Raw genomic sequence first — 12,522 nt, 5'->3', positions numbered from 1 at the left:
TCTAAATCTTTCTTTAATGTTCTACTGAAGACCAAAAAAGTCACAGATCAATTGTTTGTTAGTAATTTAACAGGAAATGTTCATTTTTGGGCGAACTGTCCCTTTAATTTCTTCTCATAGACACTCATGGAGATTTGGTGCTTTGTATTGGGGTAAATACAAAGACTGCAGGAAAGAATTGCCAAAGGTATAGTTATAGCACAGTATTGCTGCATCCTAATTTGTGTATGTGTGCACACTTTTATTATGTATTTAGGTTTATATTAAGGGGCCTTAACTACTATGTACTTCCATAACAAATATAGAAATACAATGAACTTACTGTGTTCATAATGTATTGCAGAACACTTCTGGTGCTCTTGAGGTGGGATACAGTTATGGTGGTACAGGTAGGTTTAAGGGTGGGTTAAGGTGTATTGGATGGTCAACAGTGTAATTATGAATGTGCTTCGAGAAATTAATTACGGATGAAATTACATGCAAGCACAAGTGCAATGTAAAAACTTGTATTTACACAATTAGTACATTGTAATGAATTACTCATTTGAGTAGATGGTAAGGCCGCTTAATATAAAGTGGGACCTGTTGGGAAGTATAAATAGTGCAGGTAGTGTGTTCACACTGAAAAAAAAAGAGTGAAAATGTGCAATTTAAAAATAGATGCATTAATTTAACTGAAAAATCAACGTGTGTGTGTGAGATGTTGAACACTTCATGCGCTCAGCTGTTGCAGATTTAATTCTGTAGTGAAGGGGGTGGAGCTTTCAGACTCTGATAATTAATGGCAAGACAGCTTTATATAGTTCATACACCAGATGCAGCACAAGTACATCTTTTGGAACAATTGTTTTTTTTCCAAGACCAAATTGTCAGAGCTTTGTTGATGTTGTAAGCCAACTGTTGTTGTTGGTTTTTTTTTTTTGCAAAAAAGAGATAGTTCTCACAGAAATGGAAACATTCTACAAAACAGTCATTCATTTGATCTATCTCTCTATCTATCTGTCGTTCAGTCCATCTATTGTTCAATCTATTTATCGTTCAATCCATCCATCTATCTTTCAATCCATATATATTGTTCAACCCATCTATATTGTTCATTCTATCTATCATTAATTCTCTTTTGTTCTGTGTATCTATCGTTCAATCCATCTATCAGTGTCAACTATCTACCATTCAATCTATCGTTCAATCTATCTATCATTCAATCCATCTATTGTTCAATTAGTCAGTTCAATCCATCTATCTATCAATGTCAACTATCTACCATTCAATTATCGTTCAATCTATTTATTGTTCTGTCCATCTATCTATCATTCAAACTACCTGTCTATCGTTCAATATATCGTTCAATCAATTATCGCTCAGTCTGTCTTTCGTTCTGTCTGTCTATCATTCATTCGTTCAATCTATCTATCTATTGTTCACAATCTATCGTTCTATCAATCTATTGTTCAATTTGTCTATTGTTCAAGCCATCAATTTGCCTAGCTATGGTTCAATCCATCTATTGTTCAATCCATCTATCATTCAATCCATCCATCTATCTTTAATCCATCTATGTATCAATCTATCGATTAATCTACTGTTCAGTCCATCTATCAATCTATCTATTGTTCAATCTGTCCAACTATCGTTTAATCTATCTGTCGTGAATCCATCTATCGTTTTGTCCATCTATCTAGCCATCTATCTATCATTCTGTCTATCTAGCATTTTGTTCTATCCTTCTATTGTTTGTTTTTTTTTAATTCATTATAATCATTCAGCTATTGTTCATTTGTTCAAACCTAGTTTCTATCTACCTATCTACCTATCTATCTATCTATCTATCTCCTAAAACATTGGTTATTTTTGTTCATCTATCTTCATTCGTTTGTTTTTTCATGTTGATCTTTGTTAATCTTTCTATTGTTTGCTTGTTTGTTCATTCGTTTGTTATTTAATTCATTTGTAATTTCTGTTCATCTATTATTTCTATATCTGTCTGTCTATATCTATCTGTCTGTCAATCATGTCAGTCTGTCAATCACATCTATCTATCTGAGCCGTGATCAGGCATCTTCAGGGTGTAATTTCACCATAAGCTGAGAAGGGAATTGGATTCAGTCTCTGAGCCTGAACGTTTTGAATCAGCACATCTGAAGGCTGTTTTTTTTTTAAGCCACAAATCCCTATTATTCAGGTTTTTGTTTGTTTGTTTGTTTGTTTGTTATACTAATCGGCTCCCTTCATATATTTACTGAATACAGCAAGTCTGCCGTTTTTTCCAAACATGCTATTCTTTTATTGTGTGACGAAGCAAATCCAAAAAGGCTTTGACATGGATGAAAAGCCCGAGACACAATGAGGACCTACAATGGGATAAAGCCGCTCTCTGATCACCCTTTTTAATTTAACTGCTGTGTAAATAAGACTGAAGGAAGACGTTTGGCTACATTGATCTTTTGTTTGTATGCAGATGCAGTAGAACTTAGAAATTGACACGGTGATGTTTATGGGTTTTTATAAATGTGATGATCAAAGGGTGTTTCACCACTCCTGAACAGACTTGGGAATCAGGAATATCACCTGGAGAGCTATTAAACAAATTTGATCCAGGATCAGCTGGGTTTATAAACGCCCTGGTATACTTCAAATCAAAATCAAGAACTAACTTTTATGTAAGGAAGGCTGTTGGGGCCAAAACGATGGGTACTAACACAAAATTATTAAAATCAGCATGAACCAGATGCTGTGACCAATTTTTTGTATTGTGACGCAGTTCTTAGAAAAACAGAATATTAAATGAGAAAATGTGGGCGTGGCTTATCTTTGAGCTGATTGGATGTAGTAAAGTAGCCATTTCTTTTAGAACAGGGGTCACCAAACTTGTTCCTGGAGGGCCGGTGTCCTGCAGATTTTAGCTCCAACCCTAATCAAACACACCTGAACAAGCTAATCAAGGACTTACTAGGTATACTTGAAACATCCAGGCGGGTGTGTTGAGGCAAGTTGGAGCTAAACCCCGCAGAGACACTGGCCCTCCAGGACCGAGATTGGTGACCCCTGTTTTAGAACGATCTGGAAGTGTTTCAGGATAGTTATGGCAACCTAACAGACACCTCCTCCTCACCATTTTTGTTTGTTGTCGTAGCGCTTTCAATAATGACAGTTGAAGGGGCCTGGTTTGATATGTTAGCCACACCCAATACCTCAGACAGACGTAACTTGATCATTTAACTGAAAACAAACAGGAAGTGCATTTTCATATTTCAATTAAAGATTACAAGGAGAAACCATTTTTTCTTCTTAATAACATGCACAGATTAATTATTCGCCACAAAACTAGCAATGTAAGTTAACAAAATCAAAATGGTTAGTTTTGATTTCATTTGTTCTTTAAATGATGGTGCTTAAAGAAATGAGACGTAGAAAAAAAACATGTTAACATGTAAATTACGTGATAATGAGTTAGTTTCATATATTTTGGCCCCAACGGCCTTCCATATGCTACTTCTCTCTGTTCCATATACTACACTCTCCAGTTTGTTCATGTTGGCCAAAAGTTAACACGCCAAAGAACACACTCACCGATTATGTGAACACAACGGACCAATGCTAGTTCAAAAGTGTTTTGAAGTCAAAACGCAATCCCCAAAACGTAGCTTTGGTAAGCGGTTTCGAACTGCCAAAACCAATTCAAAAAGAACTCTATTTTGGTCAGATTTTGTTCTAAAAGACGTCATCTAAATTCATTTCTCAATTTCGTTTGAAGTATACCAGGACCTTTTGAATTACGAGGTTAGTGACTGAAAGACGGCTGTTGAATGAGAGCACATGAACGCCCTGACCCACACTGACAGATTTTTTTTAAGCCCTGTAAAGCCTATAAAATAAATATAGTATGATTAAATAGATTTAATTAATTAAACTGTATATTATTTAACCTTTACCAAATATTTGGTGAGTATTTGATGAGTTTAAATCACAAGGCTTCAACGGATCAAATAGCATGTTGGAGAATATGAAGCTAATACTCAAAGAAAAATTAAAAAACTCAATTTGATGAACACAAACTGAGCCAACATTTACATTTTATTTTATTTTTATTTTTTTTAATGGTCTATAATGGTGTTCTGATTTAATGCAAGTCAGGAAGATGTTGATATATGTTAATACTTATCATTCAATGAAGACAAAACTGTTAAAAGGGACTATTTTTAATGCATTTCTACCATTAAGTTACACGATTGAAAGTATTTAGGGCTTAAAAATGTTGACTTTTGAAAATGTATTTTATTCAAGTAAATCATCGTCTAAACATCCCCTTATTGAGATAATATTCACAAGTTTCATGATCTAAGCTTTATAGTTTCTATTGTGAGAGGAAAACTAATGCAACGCTGACTAAGAGATGAGTAAAATAAAAATGTACATGACTTTTTTCTTCTAATAAAACTTGTGTACCTTAAAGTGAAACCCAAGCTGTGTCCACCTAGCAAATATATATTTGTTATTAAATATTAGTATTCATACAAAAAATATTATTTTATGTATTTTATTTATTTGTTATGTTTATTTGTTTGTTATGTTATGTATATGACTATATATTACTTAACCTGGAATGAATGACAATCTGGTGTATAATTTTTTGTCATTACATTTCTAATGTAAAAACTACATGATGTGATTTGGAACATTTGATCCTGTTTCTAATTGTTGTTTAACTACCAACAAAGTTGGCAATAGCAGAGTTGACGTACCTCGATGGCTTCCAAAGTTTCCCACCTAAAGAAGCAGTGACATCAAGTCACATGCTTTTTCTATCAGTTCTTTAAAGATTGTAATGATTTTTTTGAGTTGACCAGAATGTAGGGACAGACACAACATTTATTTGAAATGAAATTACAAGAGAAAATAGATGCTTCATGCAAAAGAGTAACTTCATAAACACACCAAAATTTGAATTGAATTGAAGCTGAATGTCTGATTTTTCCAACACAAGTGGGAAAATGTGCCCTGGTGTACATTTCTGAGAAGCCAGAAACATGTGGTATATATCCCAAACTAAGCAGGGGTAGAAACACATGGCCTCGATGGCTTTTCTCTTTGTTTGCTTTTGAAAACATTATGGGTTGGGTTAAGGAAAGCGGGTGTGCGGGTCAGGCGATATCAAGCTGATATTCATAGATGCGCACAAGGACATTTATTTATATATATATATATATATATATATATATATATATATATATATATATATATATATATATATATATATATATATATTTTTTTTTTTTTTTTTTTTTTTTTTTTAGTATACAGTGCCCTCTGGTGGATTTCAGAGACATGGCATGTAAGAGAAAACGTGGCCCAGTAACAGATTTAAGACACTGCGCCCTCTAGTAGTCCAGAGTAGTGTACCCCAACCTTTTTCTCATGGTCAACGCTTGACAGTTTTACTGTGGAACGGAATTGGGGGGGTGGGGGGGTATTGGGATTGGGTAGCTAGGCACACATTGCTGAGAGAGGATGACAAGCTGACAACTGCAGTGTTTGGGTGTTCTGTGTTTGTCTGAGGTAATTGTTCTACTGTAATCTATACATTCCATACAAGCCAAAGCTGATTGGTCAGTTCTTGTCACATTCTTGCAGCTTGTGGGTTAAATTTGGGCACTCAAATAACCGAGATGTAAGCAACAGAATATGGTTGTTTTTCAAAATAAATGATTTTTCAAAATATAAATAAGCTCAGACTCGCATAAATCAAACGGAAATTATTCATGATTTCTTGTGCAGCCTGGTACCAATTGGTTCACAGCCCGGTGACTGAGGTCCACTGGTTCAGGGTACATATTTGTCGGTTCTCAAAAATGTAGTCCTGAGCACATATGATTCAATGAGCCTGGTTGGATTTTTCAGTCAAAGTATTATTTTCAAGGCAAAATGTCCCTAAATACGAATATAAACATATTTATTGATAACGTGATATAATTTATATTATTCTAAATTTATCAAGGAGACAAAATGTACCTGCAATTCTGCAATCAGTCACACACTTCCTAAAAACCTACACAATATTGTCTCAAAAATTAACAGACTAACAGGGTTTATAGGGTTACACGAGCCTGATTAGATTTTCATCGAGGTTCAAGGGTCAACACTTCGTCCGCTTTGTAGTCTGTGTGGATTAATTATTCCACTCCTGTTTGTTTGCTCTTTACCCATAATCCTCCTGTCATAAAACAATTGTTGCTTTCACCACATCAAAGTCTTAAACACACATCATTAGGGTGGTGGGGGGCGGGGGTTTTCAATCTTTTATTCTCACACACATTGCAACAGGTTCTCCTCAGCAGGCTACAATAAATAGCTTTTAATTCCAGACGCTAGTTGGATCGTTGTTCTTTATTCATTTTTTTTCAAATTTAGCATTGGAATACAAATGGACAGGCAGACAAATAGAACCAGTTTCCAGGCTGGCATAAACCCCAAAAGAGAAGAAAAGAAGGCTGTAATGATGCATGTACTAGGAAACGGTATCGCACATGCACATTAACTGATGATGGTACTGCGATGGGGGAATTCAAATATTATTCAATCATTGTTGTCTAAACCAGTGTTTCCCTAACATGTTCCTAAAGGCACACCAACAGTACATATTTTGGATGTCTCCCTCATCTGACCCATTAACTTCAGGTTTTAGAGTCTTTTCTGATGTTCAAATGAGTGGATTGGGGTGTGTTTGATTAGGAAGATGTTGAAAATGTGTACTGTTGGTGTGCCTTTAGAAACAGGGTTGGGAAACTGGTCAAAACTGAGGGCGAAATCAGATCTATAGTTGTGTAAATTTGACTGAATGCTGGAATTCAGCACCAGAGTCTTCGGCTTATGCTGGCATGCAAAAACATGGTTCAGTGTTTCTTTAAAAAAAAATCATGTCCTAAAAAACTCAAACTTCCAGGCGTCAATCACACAGCCACGTCCACAAAAAAAGCCTCATCATTCTTGCCATGCGAGGACATATTGCACAATATTACTGTCGTTTTATCACTCCAACTTTCTCATAACTAATAATGTAAAATCACGATAATGCATCCAAATCTAAAAGATCGTATTTAGCAAACGGCCTCGATTTAGAAATCAACCCCTTTCCTCGTTTTACCGGGGTCTCCGTTAAAATACAAAAACAAAACAAAAGCCGTGAGGACATTAGCGCTATAAGTTTAGATGTACATTTAATTCCAGACAATACTTTTTTGAAATCAAAGACCGGGCATAGAAAACAGGACTGTTAGTTAAAACCGAGCGCACTGCGATAGAGAAAACAAGCGTTACTCTCTTCTCAGTGCTTCTGCGGTCGTCTTAAAGTAAAAGGAGAGTCTTTAGAGAGAATTTTTTTGTTCAAATACTGTCAGTGAGTGTCTACAGTGGTCTGGGGAGAGATGGGGAGGTCCTGGTCTTCATCTCTCTCTCTCTTTCTCTCTCGCTATCTCTCAGAAAGACAGAGCGCTTCCCATCAGCAGTGAGGTGTCCTGTTTGATGCAGCAGTCCCAACACAGTCCTTCAGTAAGATCCATAGCGATCCTGAAACACGGGCAGAGAGTTAGCACACACAAAATGATTGAAAAACTGGGTTTTAATTACCTTCGTTCATCTTAGGAACATAAATTGAGGTATTTTAGATGAAATCCTGGAGCTCTCATTCTATATAGACCAGAAATGGAACCAAAAAGTCATGTCAGGATGACGGCCGCTGGACGTGCCCGGATTGAAGGACATTATTCGTGCCTTAAACGTCTGGCTGGTATTATGATGTGCGTGGAATTGATCAATTATTTCATTTAACTCTTTACCTGCAGTTAACGAGAGAAAATGCTTCCCTGCCAATGACGAGTTTTACAGCAATCAGTGTGTTTATTACCTACGTTCATCTTCAGAACACAAATTGAGGTATTTTAGAAGAAATCCTGGAGCAGAAATGGAACCAAAAAGTCATGTCAAACGTCAAAATGTTACACTGTGCGTCAAAAAAAACCTTGCAGGACAACGTATTTCCATTAGTGTCAGCGACAGACCTATGCTGTGTCCCTATTTGCATATTATTCCTCCTCAATAGTCAAATGTTAAGTGATGGTCGACTATTTCCAGTAAAAATTCGAAGTGTAGAAGCGTCCGTACTGTAACCGCTAACATTGCCCACAATACATTGTGTGTTGGACGTGAATTTGATTAGAACTACAAACTCGGGTAAAAAGTGTCAATAAACTACAAACATGGCGGACATGCGAGGCCAACCATCAAGTAGAGAGGCTATTGACTATTAATTAATATCTAGGCAACCGGAGAATATTTAAATTGCATTTCCCGTGTTATATTTCATCAGTGCTGTCTTTTGCTCACTGTCATCACACTCTGGTTTCTTATTAGATTAGATTCAACTTTATTGTCATTACACATGTACAAGTTCAAGGCAACGAAATGCAGTTTAGGTCTAACCAGCAGTGCAATAGCAGCAAGTGCAGGATACAGGTATAAGTTATAAAGTGCAGTTATAGAAAAACTATAGTGATATTTACAGATGGATGTACTATCAACATTATGTACAGGTTGTTTATAATGGTATATAATGGTTGTATATTATTAGACCCCCTAGTTTTTCGCGATTCCACAAATCGCAGAATCCAACGCAAAATCAACAAGTCACCGGAAATGTTTGCGATCCTGCAAAATTCTTAATTAAACGCAAAATAATCGCAAAAAATGTAAATAATCTCATAAAACATAAAATTACAAACCATAAAATAAAGTTATATTTATTTCAATTAGTAATTATTTGTTTTACGTGACTTATAGACAGTACATACGCAGCGCACATGATGTATTTGAGCGTCTCTCCAAAAATGACGTCTCACCTGCGCTCTCACAATCATTACATTACATGGACTGGGGCGCAGTTTTCAGCTTGTGCAGCAAGCAGACGCAGATGAAGCGTGAGTGTTTACATGTGAAGTCGTAGCAAAGATGAGATATAGAAATCCTGTGATGCGAAGTGTGTGTTTTGTGCGTTTGACGCACTTCAGACTGCAAAAGAAAGTTGGAGCAAACGGAGCAATGAAACAGACAGGTGGAGATGAGATTGGTTGAAGGATGACGGCCGCTGGATGTGCCCGAATTGATGGACATTATTCGTGCCTTAAACGTCTGGCTAGTATTATGATGTGCGTCAAATCGATAAATTACTTTGTTTAACTCTTTACCTGCAGTCAATGAGAGAAAATGCTTCCCTGCCAATGATGATTTTTACAAAAATCTGTGTGTTTATAACCTACGTTCATCTTCAGAACACAAATTGAGGTATTTTAGAAGAAATCCTGGAGCTCTCATTCTATATCGACCAGAAATGGAACCAAAAAGTCATGTCAAACGTCAAAATGTTACACTGTGCGTCAAAAAAAACATAAGGACAACATATTTCCATTAGCGTCAGCGGCAGACCTATGATGTGTCCCTATTTGCATACTATCCCTCCTCAATAGTATTTGAATATAGAATTAGTGTGTCCCAAACTATAGTATGTTGAAAAGAGCATGTCAAACGTTCCCTGATGGTCGACTATTTCCAGTAAAAATTCGAAGTGTAGAAGCGTCCGTACTCTAACCGATAAATTGCCCACAATACATTGTGTGTTGGACGTGAATTTGATTAGAACTACAAACTCTGGTAAAAAGTGTCAATAAACTACAAACATGGCGGACACGCGAGGCCAACCGTCAAGTAGAGAGGCTTCGGTTAAGTTGTTTGAATGACTATTAATTAATATCTAGGCAACTGGAGAATATTTAAATCGTGTTTCCCGTGTTATATTTCATCAGTGCTGTCTTTTGCTCACTGTCATCACATTCAGTTTTCTTATACACTGGCTGCTGAACTGAACATCCAATGAGTCTCTCTCTCACCGATGCTGATTTATTAAGCCCAGTCAGGCTTTGATTTGTCATGGTTTACTGCTGGTAGACTGTAAAGAAGGAAGCGAGTTGTGAACGTTCACCTGAATGGTGTTCATGACCCCATTAGCCAGCACTGCCATCTTCCCTGCTACGGACTTCACACCCTGCTTGAACTGAGCGATGTCTGGACCAGAGGGAAGAACGCTGTCAAACCCTGTTGAGCCTACAGAAGCACGCAAAACACACCCAAATCAACTTAACGATCAGACAAAATCTTGATTATAAACAGGGCTCACACACTTTCATGAACAGCAGATTCAGGGACTTCTTAAAGCACCATTCCTTTTTGATCTAGCACCTTAATTCATACTCCAGCATATGTAGCACCATGAAAATCCTTAATAAATCAAGTCATTTTCATGATTTAAATGTACGATTTTTACATTTGTAGGTTTTTTGGTTCCGTCTTTAAATTTGTTGATGGTTTTATTTCAACAATTGTCAATTCAAGCACTTTCAAGGACCCGTGTTTGTTTTCAAGTACTTTCCAGGGCTTGAATCCATATGTCTGAAATTTAAGTACTTTTAAGAAGTGTGGGAACCCTGTATACAACATTCAAACAGACACATGGAAAGATTTAGGCCCATTTGATTATATAATTATCAAACACCATAGCTAAAACGGTGTTTACCAGAGGGACGAACACTGCCATCACCAAAGAGGTCAGCAGAACTGATGGAGGTGCTTCCAGACATACCCTCCAGACGAGTCTTTGCTTCATACTAAAAGAGAAAAAGAATAGATTTAAATATACAGGCTTTCTGCAGGCTTCATTAAGTCAAATTTAAGACTTTAAGATTTTTCCAAGACCATTATGATCAAATTTCAGACTTTTACAGGGCAAAACGTTAAGGATTTTTGTAATGGCCATGTGGAATAGCCCTTTTAAAATTAAAATTCAGTTATTTCTGAATTAACAGTTCGACGGCATAATCGTTTGTATAAAAAAGAAAATCAAACACCCTTTTGTAAGAGGAACTTAGAGCTAAAAATAGAGCTATGAAGTAAAGTAGTGGCTCTCCTTGTACCTCTGGGTTGCTCTCACGGCCGAAGAACATGTCTGATGAGATGGCTTTAGCATTAGCAAACTTCTGGCGCGCTTCGCTAGACTCTGAGACTGGCACAGAAACCTCTGGCTTCCGTCTGCTGGGCAACCTGAGATACGGCGAGAATCCAGTCACAAAAACCCAGCCACTAATCAAAACCAAAGCCACTAACTAGCAGATGGGGTCGCTACCTTTCTCCAATTGGCTGAATGCTTGAGATGGTGACCTCGCTGTCTTTAGGCTCCTCCTTCTCCAGAGCCCAGGAGGAGAACGACGATCCGCCATCATTGTCCCACCGTGACCCAAAGCTGTCTCCTGATGTGAAAGGGTTGTCCTTGTACCTGAAAACACAGCCAGTTACTAGTTTTGTCAAGACACTGGAAATTGGACACGATACTTTGAAACAATGACACATTGTATGACACGAAATATTGAAACCATTTTCAAATACTGGGAAATACTAAGAGCATTAGTTCAAATTACAATAATTATGCTTGAGTTTTTTTACCAGTGTTAACACCTGATAGATCAATCAGGCCAAAATTGAACAAACCTATTTCAATTTTCAAAATTGATTAGACAAAATAAACAAAAAGCGGCGCTTCCTTTGATAACAACTGACAAAAATACACTAGTCTTGAAATGAAAAAACACGTCACTGGACACGTGCCCTTAGAGAAGATCATTCATTCATTTAAATTAGTCCCTTATTTATCAGGAGTCACGACAACAGAATGAACTGAAGACATACGTTTTATGCAGTGGATGCCCTTCCAGCTACAACCCAGTACTGGGAAAGAGAAGACCATATCATGCATGCTTTAATTTAAGCCATGTCAGCAGCAATTTAAGGATTTTTAAGGTTAATACAAATATAAAAAATAAAAATAAACAACTGAATTCCTAGTGACACTTGACCTTTCAGGAGAAATGACTGGCATAACTTAGAAATATTTAAAACAGTCAGTAAGAAACAAATAAGCAAATTACATCTTATAACACAAACAAATACAACAGAATAAAAGATACAGATGAAAACAGAGCTTAACTTTCTTCAGATAGGCCTAATTTGATTTTGGTTTTGTTGTTGATTAATGTTAATATGATATCAACAGGTTTATTAAGCTGATGGCCCTTTGATGACATTTAATGCTTATTTGTTGCTCAAAAACATGTCAAAATAAAAAAAAAACTGATCAAACCTAAATTGCAAACAGCATAAATTGTATAAATTAACATTGTAAATTATGTAGAAATTAACAAAAAACAAATAAAAAAATTATAAAAGTGTAAAAAGCGATATATGGGAGTTTTGTGAAACTTATACGTCTTAACACATGACATGGTGCTGCGATGCAATAAAAGCTATCTTTACCATTTAAAAGTAAAAAAAAAAAATTTGTCCTAACAATTTCCATTTTTCGAAACGGTTTCTATTTCGGCAACATCGCAGCTGAACAACAGCATACACTACAATGACAATGATCAC

The 12,522-nt window shown here is 36.4% G+C and overlaps 1 protein-coding gene across 1 annotated transcript; it reads right to left on the bottom strand.

Annotated features, from left to right (window-relative positions):
* Positions 1-6,264: 6,264 nt before the first annotated feature.
* On the bottom strand, positions 6,265-11,463 carry LOC130220287 (ADP-ribosylation factor GTPase-activating protein 2-like). The gene is made up of 5 exons (XM_056452659.1): positions 11,225-11,463; positions 11,016-11,142; positions 10,619-10,709; positions 10,028-10,149; positions 6,265-7,563 (listed from the first exon to the last, which is right to left on the bottom strand). Exons 1-5 carry the CDS (start codon positions 11,446-11,448, stop codon positions 7,543-7,545), a joined length of 585 nt encoding a protein of 194 aa, XP_056308634.1. The 5' UTR covers positions 11,449-11,463; the 3' UTR covers positions 6,265-7,542.
* Between the last annotated feature and the right edge of the window lie 1,059 nt (positions 11,464-12,522).

This window comes from Danio aesculapii, unplaced genomic scaffold (assembly GCF_903798145.1).
Source record: "Danio aesculapii unplaced genomic scaffold, fDanAes4.1, whole genome shotgun sequence".
NCBI lineage: Eukaryota > Metazoa > Chordata > Actinopteri > Cypriniformes > Danionidae > Danio > Danio aesculapii.
Note: the sequence above shows the minus strand (reverse complement) of the source record. Positions and strands in the feature narration are given on the sequence as shown.

Excerpts from the sequence above, each read along its gene's own strand:
- LOC130220287 (XM_056452659.1), bottom strand. The coding sequence starts at position 11,448 with ATGTGTCATTGTTTCAAAGTATCGTGTCCAATTTCCAGTGTCTTGACA. Across the intron at positions 10,710-11,015 it reads GCCGTGAGAGCAACCCAGAG|TATGAAGCAAAGACTCGTCT; the intron begins GTACAAGGAGAG and ends TTTCTCTTTTAG. Across the intron at positions 10,150-10,618 it reads TGGCAGTGTTCGTCCCTCTG|GCTCAACAGGGTTTGACAGC; the intron begins GTAAACACCGTT and ends GTGCTTCTGTAG.